Source organism: Chiroxiphia lanceolata, chromosome 3, assembly GCF_009829145.1.
Source record: "Chiroxiphia lanceolata isolate bChiLan1 chromosome 3, bChiLan1.pri, whole genome shotgun sequence".
In the NCBI taxonomy this organism is placed as follows: Eukaryota; Metazoa; Chordata; class Aves; order Passeriformes; family Pipridae; genus Chiroxiphia; species Chiroxiphia lanceolata.
The window spans coordinates 8,863,793-8,881,285 of NC_045639.1; the positions used below are offsets into that span (position 1 = coordinate 8,863,793).

General features: G+C 43.3%; 1 protein-coding gene across 1 annotated transcript in view; it reads left to right on the forward strand.

Moving 5' to 3' along the window:
- Positions 1 to 14,919, forward strand: part of ABHD12 (abhydrolase domain containing 12, lysophospholipase) — a 34,995-nt gene extending 20,076 nt beyond the window's left edge. Inside the window, 12 exon segments of the mRNA XM_032682502.1 lie at positions 1,962 to 2,067; positions 3,423 to 3,426; positions 4,224 to 4,357; positions 6,969 to 6,993; positions 9,570 to 9,615; positions 10,873 to 10,970; positions 10,972 to 11,003; positions 12,539 to 12,576; positions 12,761 to 12,840; positions 13,652 to 13,734; positions 14,436 to 14,514; positions 14,788 to 14,919. Coding sequence (XP_032538393.1) covers positions 1,962 to 2,067; positions 3,423 to 3,426; positions 4,224 to 4,357; positions 6,969 to 6,993; positions 9,570 to 9,615; positions 10,873 to 10,970; positions 10,972 to 11,003; positions 12,539 to 12,576; positions 12,761 to 12,840; positions 13,652 to 13,734; positions 14,436 to 14,514; positions 14,788 to 14,919 — 857 coding nt within the window.
- Positions 14,920 to 17,493: the final 2,574 nt, after the last annotated feature.

Sequence of the window (17,493 nt, forward strand, 5' to 3'; positions counted from 1 at the left end):
CATCTTTTTTCTCCTCCTGTGTAGTTCGGGATTTGCTTCCAAAACAGTAGCACAGAGCTTCAGCAAAAAGTGCTTCCATTTGTTGAGGTACTAAAGATGAATTGATAACTGTGCTCCCGCTGTTAGCAACAAACCAATGTCTGGATTTGTTCCACTGCGGAGGAACACACCTTGTCAGGTAGCTGGTGTGTAAGCAGGTAGCTGGTTGTGCCCTGGGTGGGGGGAAATGTCAGGAGCCCCCAGCAAGTGGCCATGACCTGGTGTTGACCCTTTGCCTGACAAAGGGCACACAGACCTATGGTGCCTGCCAGGGGGTGGCTGGTCACCAAGAGACTCTGCAGGAGCCAATGAATGAGAAGACCGCAGACCAAATATCACCACTGGAGCAAGTGTACAGACTGTGAAGGTACAGTATCCTGGGGATTCCTTTTTTGGGTGTCCTTCCCTGGATGCACCAGCTCAAGGTGTTATGGTGTCACCACAGTTAAATTACTTTGAGGAACCAGACATGTGGGACTCTGCTACAAGAAACCTGGGGCTGAAGTGGTGAGAGGACTCATCTGGCAGTGAGGTGAGAGTCAAACAGGGCACCTGTGGGTTCACTGGAGCTGCCCACTGTGGGCTTTAGTCCCAATGGTGAAAGTCTGGGGTGGTGGAAGTGTGATTGCAGAGTGGTCCTGAATGGTCAGACAGGAAAGTTTCCTCAACACTAGGTTATGAGACACATGGGCATGTGGGTAGAGATCTCAAGCTGTCTCCTAGAGGTCTTCAGAAAACTGAGATTTCTACAAGCATAAACACAGACTAGGTCAGATTTAGTGTATCATATGATTTATAAATCATGTGATTTTTGTCATTTGATATGTTGTGACTGATGCCAAATACCTCTGCGACTAAAAACATCCTTGATGTGCTAAATCTCCATGGGATGTCTGACTCTGATGATGATCTGTTTGTCTGTGTGTGGAATAGATGGACTATGCCATACATAAAAATTGCCTGTCCCTCTATATTTTTCTCTTGCTTTGAGATAGATACTTCCCTGGCCCCCATGACTAACACTGGTATGTTCCTGTTCATTTCTTCGTCATACAAAATCTAGCAAGAAAGTCATAAGAGATTTTGCAAATGGGAAAATCCAGGCAACAGAGAAGTTGAATAGTTTCCCCAGAGCACTGCTAGAAGTGACTTGCGTGCCTGTCCAGACTTCAACTGCAGAACTTGCCGTCCTCCTGGAGCATCCACTGCCCTTGTGAGAGTGTTGTTGAGTTCTGTGGTGACAGCACAGTCGCCCAACAGATCTCTGGTGGCACGCATGGTTTGTCTGGGACTCTTCCACATGCCTTTGCATATGAGCAAACAGACTTGCATAGGTATAGATTTGCAGTCTGAGGGTCCAGATTTGTCATCTGCTGTCTTCTGCTTCGGTTTTCATGTTTGTGTAAAGTTTAATGATTTTTTTAGACAGTGAAGTGAGATTTGACTGTCACAATTGTCAGTGCTGCTTTTTATGTCAAAAGCACAAAAGCTATGGTATGTTCATTGTTATGCCACTAAGTTTCAAGGAGACAGACTTTCTGGTACTGCTGTAGTGTAGCTCAATTTTATGGGAAAAAACTGAATCATAAGTTTGCCAAATCAGCTAACCCATCCCATTGATGCAAACTGGATGGAGATGATTAAATACATATCAGAGGAAGCTTTGTGTGTCTCTCCCACCTTCTCTTAATTTTAACCTGCTCCTTGTTTTTTGATAGTTGCTTGTGTCTTCTTACCTTGCTTTCTTTGCTATTTATGTTTTAATCACAGCTGTAGCCAGTGCATCCTTTTACACAAAAAGAATAAGATCTTCCCAGCACCATGGACCAGTTTGTAAAACTCTCCAGTGCCTTGGTTAAGCAGTAAGAAAATAAAGGTAAAAATTAAAATTAAAAGGTTTCATATCCTTTTTATCGTTTCAGTGAGGGTCCCATATTTCATTGACTTGAAAAGACCACAGGATCAAGGTCTAAACCATACCTGTAATTATTACCTGCAGCCAGAAGAGGATGTAACCATCGGAGTGTGGTAAGGAAGCCTGTTCTGTGAAGTATGTGCCATGCATCTTTATCCTTCTTTTTGTTCTCAGTCTTGCCTATCCAGTCTTTTTGCCGTGCATGCTGTCATTTGTGGATGTTTGTATTTTCATCTGCCAAGTGACCAGGTTGAAAGGTATGCAGATATCTAGAGCTCATCTGAACTTGGATCAGTAATGCATGAATTACAGTCGGATAACTTCTGCGTTCAGAGAAACTTCATAATTTGGAATCATAAAGGTTACAGGTCTGCATTACTACAAAGATTGTACCTCCATATCAGGCAAGACACAAGGAGTTAGACGTTTTGTCATTCAACTGCTGTTCATATTTTGTTTTGCAAAATAGATGTGGGGGAAGATAGGAAAAGAGGATCAAAGTGTTCAGAGTAGGAGGAAGAATATTCTGTGTATAAAACATATGTAAGATTTGGAGAGTGGGTGAGAGCAGAACACACAGTTTACTCTCTTAACAAAACAAGTGACAGTGTTGGAGTTCACTTGTCATTCCTCTCTCACAAAGATGATTTTCTGGTTCCAGGCAAGGACAATTCTTTTTAGCTCCTTGTTACCCAGGATCATGTCAGGTATGGAGGGAAGGCAGTGTTCCTTAATACAGCCAATGATGTTTGATCTGTAAGCTGTAGGATTTGGAGTTTTTAGTTGTGTGTGTACCTTTGATATGTCCTCTAATGAAGTAGAGATTTTCTCTTCACAGGGTGTATGACCTTTTGAATGGGATAGTGATATCCTACTACATCAAGACAGTTCCTTTCCTATAAGTAAATTTTGATAAAAGACATAGTTAAAACTTGAATACTTCGATCTCTCCAGGGTAGGCTGATAAATAGTGGTTTCATTCTTCGCTTGGACAATTAAAATCCCACCTCCTAAGATGTTAAATAAGTTTGTATTGCAGTCTTGAGATTAGTATTTTATTTTCCTTACAAGCATACTGTGTATCTTTATTTAAACAAAACTTCTGACTTGTGGTGGCAATTCAGAGTTTATGTCATTTGTCTTGATTTTTTTGAGAGGTTTTCAGAAAAGTTTTGAACCTTGCTTTTTAATGCCAGTGTAGGTCTTGTGTTTGGTATACTTCTGAAACAAAGTTCTTAGCCTGCTTTGTTCATAGGCTTTCAAGAGTCTTGGAGCAGAACAGTTGGAGAATTTGTGAGTCCCATAGTTATTGAGGCTTCTTACCTCCTTGAGAACTCAATATCTGCTGACTGCATGCATGCAAGTAGATTTTTTACATTGTTTTCCCCCTGTGTTAGTTTGTCTCTGAGCTTTTTATCTGGGAGGATAGTGTGATAGGTGGGAGCTTGTCTGTCTGTCAAGGAGAAAGGCATGTGAATACTTAAGTTACTTCTGGTAGCTGTAAGCTAGCCCCCTTCTCAACAACTGAGTTGGTTTGGGGCATGTTCTTGCTTTTAATATTTGTATTCTAGAGTAATTATCTAACCTTCTGTTCAGTCTGTCGTTCCTCTTTCGTTCCACCAGTGTTGAATTGTTTCTAGCAGGTTGCCCAGCTACATTATCTACAGAAGAACAGCTGTGAGTTAAAAATTCCTGGCTCTTCTAGATTGTAGCTTTTTCAGCTAAAATGTTATACCTTCAAGAACCTTGTGTCTGAAAACAAACACATGATCTTCCTCATCATACCCTGAGCTCTTCATTTTCCTCAGATTGGCTGTAGAGTCAGATATGCCTCTTACTCACCGAACGTTCTTTCCAAACCCAGCTGACTTTGATTATCTGAACATCTGCTGACCTAACAGTGAATCTTGTTTATGTATACAAGTATGTTTAATTGAAGTAATTAAGTGCATAAAAGCTGAGGAATTGAGATTTCTCCAGAGCAGCAGGAAGTTCGGTAATTGTGCTTTGTGGGGTTACCTGTGAAGTTTGATGCCTTGCACAGACCTCAGTTTTGAAGGCAGTGGTGATGGAGATGAAATATAGAAATAAACGTTAGTCACTGCCTTTTAAATTTGACACATTGTCAGCTAATCATGACAATTTTATGAAAGTGTGTGTGAGGTGTGTATCCTGAGTTAATGAGTTGATCAGAAAAACTCAAAATTCAAGTGGCAAACACCTGAATATTGAGTAGCAGCGGCCAATGTAAATTTCCTTCTGTATACAGGCACACGTCCCTGCAAGCCTTATGGAAGATGCTCGAGGGAAGGACCAGTTGTGGTTGAAGAGGCTTTTGGGCTCGAGCCATCCTGTGATCCTCTACTTGCACGGCAATGCGGGAACAAGGTGAGGCACAAAACAGTTTCATGATGTGTTTTTCCTGGTTTGCCACACCTTCAGCACATTAAGAAGAGGAGAAACCTTCTTAGGGCCATAGCGATAGGACAAGGGATAGTGGGTTTAAACTAAAGAGGGTTGATTTTGATTAGATATACAGGAACAGTGTTTACAATGAGAGTGGTGAAACGCTGGAACAGGTTGCCCAGAAACATGGAAGAGTGTCCCTCCATGGAAGCATTTAAGGTCAGGCTGGATGGAGGTTTGAGCAAACTGATCTAGTTGAAGAAACCCCCTTCTTGGTTTTAGGAGAGTGGGTTGGGTTACGTGGCGTTTAAAGGTCCCTTCCAACCCAAACTATTTTATGATTAAAACCAAAATAAAATCTAAAATCAGTTTGGTGTCTCTCCTTTTAAAAGAAGGTAACTTATGGGGAGGGATCATTTCACAGAACATTTATTGAATATGGATTATTGCAGTTATCAGAGATATTTTGATACTGTATTTACCTTGTATCTCTGCTAGAAGCCAGGAAGCTGTGACCCTCTCTAAATCAGGTAATGAGAAGTACTTTTCAGTATAGTAGTTTCTGAATTGAGACATGGGATAGTATTAGTGCTTCTGTATATGTTACTTGCAAACATTAAATAACATTTCACTTCCTTTTGTGAGTTTATTTTAGTAGTGAACACATTAAGAGGAAGGAAAATCAGAAGGAAAGAGGATGGTCGGGTGGCTGATCTTGTTTCATTATTGCATACGTAAGGACATTTGTCCTGCAACAGGAGCATCTCTAAAATTTGTAATTTGTAGTTGACTGTGTATCAGCTAAGGTAGGTAGGATAGTTTTCTATACTTTGTTGTTGGAATGCTAGAAACCATAAGTGCAGTGTGAAGCTTCTTGGATATTTCTCAGCACAGTGTTCTTACTGCCACATCTCCAATGTGTTAACAGAGCTGTTGTTCATTTATTAGAACGTTGGCTTTTTCCTTACAAATATGCATTTTGCAAAAGAGTATCAACCACCTTCTGAGTTTTGGAGTGCCAGTGCCTGTTCTTTTGAAGCTGGATGTCTGCCCACAGATACTCTACAAGAGCAGAAATGTTGCAGAAAAACAAGTTCCATGATGTAAAGGGAACTCTGTTTTAGCCGTGCTTACAGGTTTAATCAAATTGTAGCATTATTTTTCAAATGCTGCTGAACTTGGTTTTTTGCCTTTATTGGGTGTAACAAATTACACTAATGGAAGCTATTCTGCAGCCTAATGGTGGCAGTTTGGGACCAGTATCTCTGTTGTGTGTGTTTTGATTAGAGTACTTCTTGGCTCCCCAAGTGCTACTGAGATAAAGTACTGAGCTATGAATCAGTAACATATTTCACATTTCGCTTTACTCTGTGTACTGGAGAAGCTGAGGTGCATTGGCGCTGCCATTTCAGATTTAATATCTATTGCTGTGTGTTTCTATGCTGCACATTCCGTCGCTTTACTGGTGCAGGCTGCATTAACCATAAGTAAAAGGCACTACCTTGGCTTTCTAGTTTGCCTGAGTGATCTGGGGCTGTGGCAAAATGTTTTGTTTACTTGGTCTCCTTAGAAAAAATTCCTCTGTTACACTTTGAGCAAAGCATGAAAAGTCACCAATGTGTGCATGTCAAAGGTGACTTTTCAAGCAAGTGGATCATCTTCTTCAGGCTTGTATTATTCAAAATGACTTACAAGCAACTCCTTGCATTTTTGCCCTGAGTGTTTTTGACTGCCTTAGGTATTTTACAGTATAGTTGGAGCTGACAGCTTTTTGGCTGGCAAGTGCATGTGTTTCTTAGAGGAGGTCTGGAGATTTGGCTTTTTGATTTAGAGGCTGTACTGACCAAAACCGTCCTATGTGTGAATGTTTAGAACTTCCATATAATGCAAGAGTAAATTTACTCTTATATCAGTACTAAGTTTGAATGTGGAATAGCCATGTCATTTTGTGCATATATTTTAAAGTATGTAATGGCACATTCACATTCCTTTCCATTTTATTGTCTAGGTTTCAATTTGTTTATATAAACCCCCGAAACTTTAAGCAGATTCTTCTCCTGAACTTATTTACAGTATTCAACTCTGTTTTTCTCTGCTCAGTCTTTTGCACATGTCCCTTCTTTCCCTGTGTTTGGAGCCAGGTGAGAAAATCCAAGGACCAGCTGATTTGGTTAGTGTCATGAGGTCTGCTACCAGCATCACACCTGGGAGAGCAGGGGCTACTGGCTTTGGCAACACTGGTGGCAAGAGCTCAGGGTCTGCAAAGCCAGCAGGAACAGGCTCTTTTGGATGTATTACAGTCTTTGGAAAAGGTAGATAGGAGACTGGGTAGAAAAGTTCATCTTTTCTGCTGTGAGGCAAGGTTTACAGGGAGAAGTTGACTTCAAAATTATGTCCTGCATAGCTCAGCAAAGCCTTGCTGTCTCCTTGAAGCCTGTGACGAAGCAGTTATGGCGTTTCTTGTTTTTGGCATGTTTGTCTTAAATTGCCTGAGGCGAGTGGGAAAATATGTTTCTGGAAACTTAAATGCTCACATGTGGTTGTTTGTTTTGTTTTGTTTTTGTTTTGTTTTTTTTCTCCTCTTCATGAATCACTCCTGCCAGAGGAGGGATCACCGTGTGGAGCTTTACAAGGTAAGTGGCTATGTGTGCTGTCCAAACAGTTGCATTAACACATCAGATATGCCCATAATTGAGACTGCTCTAACAGCCCCCTACCACAAGGCACAGACCTTGGGGCTCTTAGTCTCCTTTAAATAGGAACCTGTATGGGAAAAGGTAACTGTGAGCACACTTCCGCATATTCAAAGATACTTGAAAAGTCTTCTATTTGCTGATGTTAACTGCCAGATCCAACTGAGCTAATCAGGTTCTTTGACAGGATACGTTCACAACATAGTTTATTGGAAAAATTGAAAGTTTTATTATTGCAGCCACAATTTGACTGATTAACGTAGTGTACTAATTAAGATACCATTTAACAGTATTCAGTCTGGTTTTCCTCCTTCCTTATGGCACAGTGCATTGTATGAGTGGTGCCATCTCCAGTGCAGAAGGTTTTGTACAAAACCTAATGAATTTCCAGATGTAGCACTATGGTCTGTTATGCGGAGAACAAGAGTCTCAGTTGCTTTAAGTGTTTTGTCTAGTGACTTTTGGGGTAATGTATTTTATTAAACTCTCTTTTGGCTGAAATTCTCAAACACCATTTCTTGGCCTCGTATGTGTTTCTAAAAGAGCCATAATTCTTTTTGCTGGCTCATTTCAGAGGGGTCTATGTTTTCCTGGGGATTTAGCTATCATTTCCTTCTCTTTATAAATTGTGTCAGTGTTGGCACTTATAAGTTTTATTGCAGTGCAATACAAGATCCCTGCTGCAAAAGTCTTTTTTAAATTCAGATTGGTTAGAAAATACTGTTTGGCAACCCCAAGGAGGCAGGTTCTATTTCCTTAAGAAAAAAGGATGAGCTGATTTGCAGAAAATTGGTTGAGGACGCTGCCATGTATAGTGAGCTCTTTGGTCATTTTCTAGGAGCCAGCCTATGCTGCGATGCATTTTGTGCTGGCCAAGACAGGCAGAGGAATGTTTCTGATTTTGAGGGACACGAGTAGCAGTGCTTCATAATACTCAGTGTGTTTCTGTGTGTACACATACGGAGAACACAGTTTACCAAAACACAAAGTTGCTGTTCCCGCATGTGTATTCTTTGCTCTGAGAACATCCAGACAAGTGCTTAGTTTGTCTTTTTCAGTCAGTTACTCATACGTGAACACACACATCGGCTTACCGGAACCACGCCAGAAACTCCAAATTTGTGCTTATTCAGGCAGAATGAAACAGGCTGGGATGTTGTCATTTTTGCTGGTACTTCTAATATTTTTACTACTCCTTTAGAAGTAACGCTCAGCTTACAAGTGTCATTTCATTTGCACACTGCAATAGTCCCAGTACCACTAGGAGTGTTATTTAGAAAACTGCCACAAACACTAGCCCAGCTGCAATGCTGCAGGTCCAACTCGTTGCGCAATGAACCCTGAAGGTGTAGTGAATGTTGCATGCCAAGCAGGTTAGTCTAACAACCAGGTTTGTTTTACTTTTGGCTGAGCGTCTATATTACATGGGAGAGCCGGAACTTCAATGCAGATAGTAACAGTTCTCACGCAGGTAGTGTTACAGACAACTCAGGTAATGTTTTATGTACCACTCCAGAAACTCCAAAATTCGTCCTTATTCCAGCAGAATGAAACAGGCTTGGATGCTGTCATTTTTGCTGGTGCTTCTAATAATGACAAGAGAGAAACATCCAGTGCATGTCCAAAATATATGAAAATTAGCCCTGGATGGATACATCAGGGAAGAGGGAGAAACCATCACCATCTAGTCCTCTCAGCAAGGGAATGAGCTGCCAACTTATCCGAACATGCCTCTTCTCTACATTAGTTTATTTCCTCTTTTTTTCCCCTGTGGTAATGAGATCTGAATTTGTAACAGTAATTGTTCAGGCTGTTAAGATTTCAGTTACATTAGAAATAAAATGTCGTTTTATATTTAACATAAATAGCATAATACTAAGATGGCTTTTTTTTAATCACGATCATACATAGACCACAAGAGCAACATCATTTAATCCTTTTGTGACTTTTGTTGATTTTTTTTTTTATCTGCCACAGAGCTCTTAGGTCATATCAAGCAACTGGTAGCTTGGAATGCTAGCATTGTTTTTTCCAAGGCACTTTTTCCAAGTAAGTTGATCTAACATTGAGTATTTTTACTTGCTTTTAAACAAGATTTTGTTAGGATTACCTATTCACAGTAGAGCAATTGCACGTTTTGGATCTATACATTTAAGCGTTCTGAAATAGGCTTCTATGTGTTATGCTTACATTTCTGCCAATTTGAGTAATATAATTGAAGCAGTTGTACTGTTTCACTGGAAAACATGAAGGTCTTTGTAGGGGAAACAGTAGGATATCTGCAGATCTTAAAGGCAAAGCTGTTAAAGGGAGAATCAGCATCTTAGGAAGCATGATATGAGGTCCAGGAAACAAATGGAGTAAAACCAGTGGGCTGAGATGATTAGCGTTTGGAAAGCTTTGTGCCTGCTGCACTGAAAAGCTGTAGTTGGCATGTCAATAATGTTGGTCTGACACAAGAGCATGGCTGGTGTAAAAGTCTGTGATGGGTTTTTGCGTGTTTCTCTGCCCTCCAGGTTCTCAGCTCCCTCGGGTACCATGTGGTGACATTTGACTACCGAGGTATGTGGACTTCTTTTATTATGAAACACCTTTAGATGTTTCTTTCTGTACAATCAAGAGAGTTCAGTCTTTTTTTTTTTTAATCTCAGGGAAACTGTTCTTTTATAAAACTTGCTGTCAGCTAATTAGATGTGGTTATTGCTCCTTTTTTTCCCTCTTGGGTATCCAAAGAATTTCCAGAAATTTCATTCCAGTACCTTGTGTAGCACTGCTTTCCAATGTCCAGCTCTCGGTGCACTCTGGCTCCTGTCTGTCCTCATGCACAGGGCTTGTTGATTAGAGAGCTAAGGAGCAGAGGGTGAGGCACCCTCCAGGTGCACATGTGGAATATAATATGCTTACCTAAGTGTATTCCATCGGATATGGTCTGATTGACTTTCATGAGGTCACACAGGGAACTGAACTTGCACTTACTTCCTTTTAAAAGCTCATAGGTGAGATAAGACAGAGTAAATGGTTTGCTAACAATTGGTAACGTACTCAGCAGAAGCCATGACTGTTTTGCAACTCTGCCTCCAGCAGTCAGGCATCTGCTGCTCTTTTTCTACCTTCTTAGTGTTTAAGCCGTGGCTGCAGTGTAATGCCACTGGAGATACAGGAAAGAAATTAATCCACTGCATTTTTATCAAAAAGACATCTGGGAGAGGTTTATTTGTAGGAGCTTGCCCTGTTTTTCAGTCCTGCTGGCAGCTGCTTCTCTGGCTGCTTAATAGATATCAGAAGGGATCTGGGATGCTGGCTGCTTAGCATACAATGTGTAGATGTGCTGCAATAGTGATAGAGCCAAAACACTCTGGAGGGTGGAAAATTGCTTGAAGGCACTGACCGAACAGCATAGACAAACTGATGTCGAAACAGCTTTGTGAGACGTGCTTAGGCTTTGGCCCTAGGCATCCAATTCCTATGCTGTTAGAGACTCCACTTACAAATTGGTTATATGCATGCAAAAGCAGGGAAGGTTAGTAAGCCGGACTGTTGCAGATGGGTACGTGCAACAACACCATTGTAGCGATGTTTGAGATTCAGTCCTTGGTTTTGTTGTTGACTAAATCCACTAAAAACTCCTTGTCAGCCAGCAGTTACCTTGATTAAATGACTACAGATCAGTTAAGGCTTTCAGCCACAAACTGTAGAGGTGCACAGTGAAATGAACAGAAACTCCCTGTGCCCCAGGTCCCTTTGCAGTCACAGATGGGCTGCATGGGAAGAGCTTTGCTGACCAGTTTGTGATTCTTAGCAGGACTATTTGCGTTTCAGGCTGGGGTGATTCAATAGGCAGCCCATCAGAGAGGGGAATGACCTACGATGCCCTTCATGTCTTTGACTGGATAAAAGCACGAAGTGAGGACAACCCTGGTCTATATATGGGGACACTCCCTGGGAACAGGGTAAGTGTCTAATCTCAGTGGAATTGAGCAGCTTCTGAAAAACATTAAACACTGACCTTGGATGAAGGTGCTGTTTGCTGTAATCCCCAGGATGGCTTGGCTTGGCATCTATGCATAATTTCTGCAGGATAGCTTCCCCTTTGTACTCTACAGAGTGAGAAGGGCTACAGTCGATGACTGTGCAGCAATTGATCTTGAACCTTCGTTGCCCAGAGGGTCACACTGGAAAAGACACTTAGAATAATAGAATGCAGAAAGAGAGAAAGTGGAACTGCACTGATCTCTTCCTGTGGTGAACCTGTGTCTGCATGTCCTTCAGAGCAGAACATTCAGAGCAGAACATCAGCAGAAGAGTGTCTCAGACCAGCCACATAACACATGTGACTTGTCCTTATAAAAGGTTTTCCTCCTCTCCTGATAAACATGCTGCGTGTAATCAGTACTTGTGCAGATGCCTGTGTGACTACACTGCTGGCCACCCATGATATTTATGTGGTCATGCCTCGCACAGGGAAGTTCAAAGAGTCAAGTACCTTTGCCATCATGTTTTTAACTTTCCTTTTGTGCTTCCCCCCTTTCCATTGCTGTCTGGAGGTGAGTTGTGTTCAGCCAGCAGCACACGCTCTTACCTCTTTGATTTGCGGGGGAGCGGAGAGCAAACACAAGAGTTACCTTTGAGTTGAGCTCTGTGCAGATAACTGTGAGCCCACAACAGCTTGCCTCACTGTGCAACAAATGCATTGCAGGGACAGGGAGGTAATTCAGGATAGTGTGTCTTCATTGCTGTGACACTAAATATCCTGCTTTGTTTGAGTGAAGGCACACACTTTTCCTTGGGCTCCTCCTCTAAATTTTTTTGCCCAGAGTCCAGGATCCCTTTCTGAGTCCAGAGCTTGCTTGTGGCATTTCCCAGTGCACTGCAATCAGAGTGTCCTGGGACTGTGGTCCCCAGCTGAGTTCCCTGGTGACACACAGCCAGTCTGGAGTTTAAGGTTTGTGAAATGTGCTGTGCTTGGAGGGCGTCAGCAACTTTAGAAATATCTCTGTCCCATTAGGATGATGCATAGGGGGAGACCTTGCTGTTTTCTGACCTAGCTATGGAAACTCTTTGCAGTTGTAGCCCTGGGCCTCTGCACTCGAGCTGCCTAAAACACAACACCCCTCTGCTTATACCCCTGCCTTCCCTCTTTCTTGCTCAGCCTTGTGTGTCTGTGAGTAGAGGCTTGTGTCAACAGCCATGGATATGCTGGAAGCCTGAGAGCCACCTGAAAGGAGGTCCATCCAAGTGTGGCTGCATGATGTGCTGCTTCCTTGGACTTGTTTGCTTACTGAAATGCAGGCACCTGATGTCATTTGAGACAGTTGGGTATGGGAGGCTGGTGGGAACCCAAGTCATTGTGGGCTGGCTGACTAGACTTTGGATAGCGTGAAGGTCAATGTTACGTCAGTTGACTTTTACCTTTGGCACCGACTATCTACAGAGCCTGATGCTTGCAGAGGGCCTGTGCCAATTAAATGCTCATTCTTCTTTCCAGGGTCGCAACAAATCTAGTGAGGCGTCTTTGTGAGAGAGGTAAGTGTGGTGCTTGGATGCTTTTCCCACCCAGCACAGGCCTTGCTGGCGTCCCAGATACGTTTGGGGTTGTGACAAAGCTGTTCTTGGTGCATTGTGGTGGCAGCTGCTCTCATAAGGCAGACCCTGACCTTGTTGGCTATCTGCACCCCTACATTTCAGCACATTGCCTTCGGCTTTTCAGAAACGCCCCCGGATGCCCTGATACTGGAATCTCCATTCACCAACATACGGGAGGAGGCACGAAGTCACCCCTTTTCTGTGGCAAGTACACAGTGACTCTTGCACTAGTGGCATGTAATTAATTGTATGCTTAGAAATTAACCATCAGAAGTGCTGTGGCTGAGCTAACTGCATGGCTTGTGGGGCAGAAGTGATATCAATAAACATCAGGGATAAAGAGCTACACTTAATACAACTCCTGGGAACCCTAGTACAATAAGCAGTACCAGAGCTGTGTATGGAGCCTGCTGAAAGAAAACAGAAACTGGGATCAGAAAGGGCAGTAAATTTAGGGAGGGTTAAGATAGACTCTGCTCTCAGCAGTGAACAGCCCGTTCTTTTTGTGTTGTAGCTTCTCTGTTGCAGGAGGCTATTCTGTGGGTGTGAGCAAAGCAATGACAGAGGTGGGCTTCTCTTGGTCTCTACCCCATCCATGTGGATCCTTTGCACTTATGTGGTTTCCCTGTTGAGTTCACCCTAATGTGGCCACCTCTTCCATCCAGCATGGGAGCAAATTGAGCAGACACCCACTCCAGGTGTGGGATGCAGCCAGGCTGGCTGAGGTGCCCTGGGCTAAAGCTCTTCCAGGAAGACTGTTGCCAGCAGTCCTGCATGATTCCTAGAGATCTTGACCATGCAAGCACCTGAAGTGCCTGCTCCTGAGCAGGCTGGTAAGATGAGCCTGAAACAGTGGAGGAAAAATAATGCTGGTGGAAACTTGGGCCATCTCACTGCAGAGAGCGCAGTCAGCAGGCAAGGGATGTTACCAGGATGGCAATGGCCTGCCCTGTTACTGCCCTGTTACTGCTGTTCATATAACTGTCCTGCCACTAATGCACATTTTTGCTCTCAGATATACAGATACTTCCCTGGGTTTGACTGGTTCTTCCTTGACCCCATCACGACAAGTGGAATTAAATTTGCAAACGATGAGAAGTGAGTTCCTTCTTTGTTGGGGTTTCAGCTGTGGCTGCAGTGAGCTATGGCAAGCACAAGTAGGATAGACAGCAGACTGCCTTTTTTTTTTTTAATGTGTTGCAGCATTACACTTGCTGAAGTGATTTCAGTTACTCTCACAGCCCTGAGAGCAGCACAACTTTGCACTGTGAAGTTCTTTCTTTTTTAATTGTTCTTGATAAGAACAGATGCAACAGAGAGCACAGAGACTACTCGGGGATATGCAGATTTGGTTCATGTGATTTATGCTTTTCAAGAGCATGTTACACATTAAACAGTAGCATTGAACCTGAAAGGTTTGGGAAGATTTCTTTGCTGTGCATTTGCATAAGCCACCTTGCCTGCAATCACATTATCTCTTTTCACTGAGTCTTTGATTGAAGAGTCTGAGCATTTGTGAGTTTCCAGTAGTGAAATGAAAGAAGACCTTGGTGGGGATTATGCTTTACAGTGTCTTGAACCACTTTTCTCTGGTATAAGCAGCAAATAGTTTTTATGAGGATGCCTTTCATTAGTAAATTTTCTACATATCAAATGAATGGTGTGTTTTGAATAAGTGTTTTGAATTGCACTTAACCCACAGAACGTGTTTGTCATTAAAGTTTTCTTAAAAATGCACGTGTTAGTGTTAGAGAACGATGGGATTGCTCTAAGCCTTTGTGACATTGTCTGTTTTACAGTGTGAAATACATTTCCTGTTCGCTGCTCATCCTTCACGCTGAGGATGATCCAGTGGTACCATTTCATCTGGGAAAAAAGGTACACATGTGGCTCTACAAACTGATCTGGTGGGAGGAATGGGTATGGATAGAACGACATCCCAACCAGGCAAAAAGTCAACAATAGAAAGGTGTATGTAGAAACACATAGCCCAAAGGGACTGCAGATTCTGTGCTGTTGGAGGTGGCAAATCAGTAGTGAAATGAAGCTAGAGCTATCAAAGCTGCTCAAGCCAGGGCCCATAACCCAACCCTGAGAGGGATGCAGGTTTGGAGTAACACACAACCCTCACCTGCCTCCCCTTGCATTCAGCTTTACAACATTGCTGCAACATCACGGAGTTTCCGAGACTACAAGGTGCAGTTTGTTCCGTTCCACACAGACCTCGGCTACCGGCACAAGTACATCTACAGGAGTCCAGAGCTACCTCGAATACTGCGGTAACAGCCCGGCTGACCGGGGTCACCCCTGCCTTAGTGGGGGCTGGGGCTTGGGGCTTACGATGATGTGCACCCATGTGTAAGAGAGATGTGTATTGGGCAGCTAGAGGCCCTTTGGCCTCCAGAGTGGGTGAGATACTTGGGCTGGCTTAGCACAGAGTCAGAGCTCTCCACCTCCTTGCAAGGCAGGTTTTGGGAAGGGGAGCCACAGAAATCTGAGAACACTTCCCTGTGGCGTGTCTCTGCTGTAAGCTGGATACTCTGGAGGAGCTCTTTGCAGAGCAGTTGCTTCAGCTTGGCTCTTTTAGTGGGAACCACTGATGGGCCTGAGAGCAAAGCTCGGTGCTGTCCCCTGTGCAGCTCAAGCTGCAAATGCTTGAGCCATAGTATTTGCCAGGGGAATGAGAAAACCTGCAGGGTGTAGCATGCACCAGTATAGGAGAGCTGAGTGTCACTGCTGTGTCATTTTCTTTCCTAGGGAATTCCTGGGAAAATCTGAACATGAGCATCATCATTGAAGAATGGCTGCTTGTCAGCACAGAGATTTCCTTTCTTTCTTCCTTTCTCTCTCTCCTTTTCTTCCCTGCTCCCTGTGGGTCAGTCTGCCATTCTTCCATCCCTGGCATTAGAGAAGGTCAGGGACTTCCACTTCAGTCCTGATGTGTACCCTTGGCAACTCCAGCACCTGTGACGGCAGAGGAAGTTGTTGGCTTCTTTTTTTGACACGGATGGAGGGGTGATAACAACCCAGGAGCCAGTACCAAATCATGAAAAACCTCAGCACAGCAAAGTGTGGCCATTCCAACGTGGTACCACTGAGGACAGATGTTCCTAGGACACTGTGTCATGACCAAGGATATTTGTTTCACTTTTAAACATTGCTGCTGGTTTTGGATCATGTAGAGATTCATTTGTAGGTGAATGGCTTTTGCCACATCTCCATACCACAGTTGTCCTGCTTAGGTTTGAGGTGTTCTCTTTCTAGAAATGTTTTGCCTTTCCTTTTGGTAAGTGGCTGTAATAAAATATGTGGAAGATCCAGGTAGTGAGAGGTATTTTTATTTAGCTCTTCAGTCACAATGTGCTGCAAGTGTTGGGGTAATTGAAGACATTTGGAAATAAAATGAAAGGCTTTTTTTTTTTTGTTATTCCATTTGAAATATCTATTTAATAGGAAAGGTTAGTGCCCCTTTATCTTTCCTATACCCTTTTCCTTCTGAACATCATTTCTGCTCCCATCTTGCAATGCTCTGTGGACCTCCACCCCTTCTTCACATGCACTTCCTGTTAGGATTGAAATGACATGTATATAAATTGCAAACTTGGGTGTTTAAGCCAGAAAGCATGAGATTACTTTTTTGTTTGATCTCCCCTTCCATGAACAGTGTGTGCCCAGGCTGTGGGAATGGATGTCTTCCATTTTTCCTGTACCCACCCAGACAGCCACGTGCTTCCTTTTCTGGTGGGATGGGCAAGGGGTTTTGTTTTGTTTTTTTTTTTCCATCAACTACTTTTTAACTCCTTAGGTCAAGTTTTCTGGTTCCTGGTAGCAATGCTGTTCCACTGTAGTTAAAAGGAGGCAGTGGTATGTAGTTCTTGATGCAAAAATAAATCTGGGGTGTTGCTCCCCATCTCTCCCTTCCCCTCCCTTCTGTGCACTCCCAGTAGCACGTCTCAGCCCCTCTGACAGCCATGGCCGAAGCACATTATCCAGGAGACAGAAGTGGAAATGAGCCTTTCTCATAGGGAGAGGTTCTGGGGATGTCCTTGCCCTGCTTGAGGCTAGAACAGGGGCTGGTTTATGCCACTGAAGAGCTCTGAGATGGGAGAGGGTCATACACTGACTCACTAGGATCTGGCCCTGCCGCCCATCAGTCTATACAGACAGTACCAGGTGCTGTAGGTTTAGTCATTAGTGCTCAGAGTGAATTGTGCTGCCTCAAGGGTCTGTTCAGGGGTGTACAGCATAGTATAAACTGCTCAGCATGCATCCCAGTTATATCTGCAGGCTCATACTAGTTGCAAAAGAGACACTAGCTTGTTCTTGTACCAAGATTATTCTGCCATTAGCGTGGTTGTCCCAGAGGTTTCTGACCCGTGATACTCATAAGCTAGCTGTGTCACTTAAATACAAGTGCATCAAACATAATTTATTGCACTGACAGAAGAGAAACAATTACCTGGCTCTGGAGAGTAACATACACATTCCAGTTAATGCTGCTGCTGGCAGCTGGCTTGGGGCAAAGTGCAGCCTGAGCTGGGGCCTGGCTGGCTGCCTTCCCCCTGTGGGACAGAGCTGGGAGTCCAGCATGAGAACTGCTGGTGTGGGTGATTCCAACACCGCCATTCCTGTTAGTAGGCCAGTGATATGCTTGGAAATTTAAACTGAAATGTTTATCTAAAAGTGGTGTAGTTTTAATAAAGGCATTGACTGCTGATCACTTCAGCTTTACCAGTTTTATCTGGCAGTTTTTGGGACTTCTTCCCCGGTTGAACAGGTCAGTGTTGTCAGGAGCATGGCAAGGCTGCTGTAGGGTTGTGTGTGGGAGGTGAGCTTGCAGCCGGGACTGGGCAAATC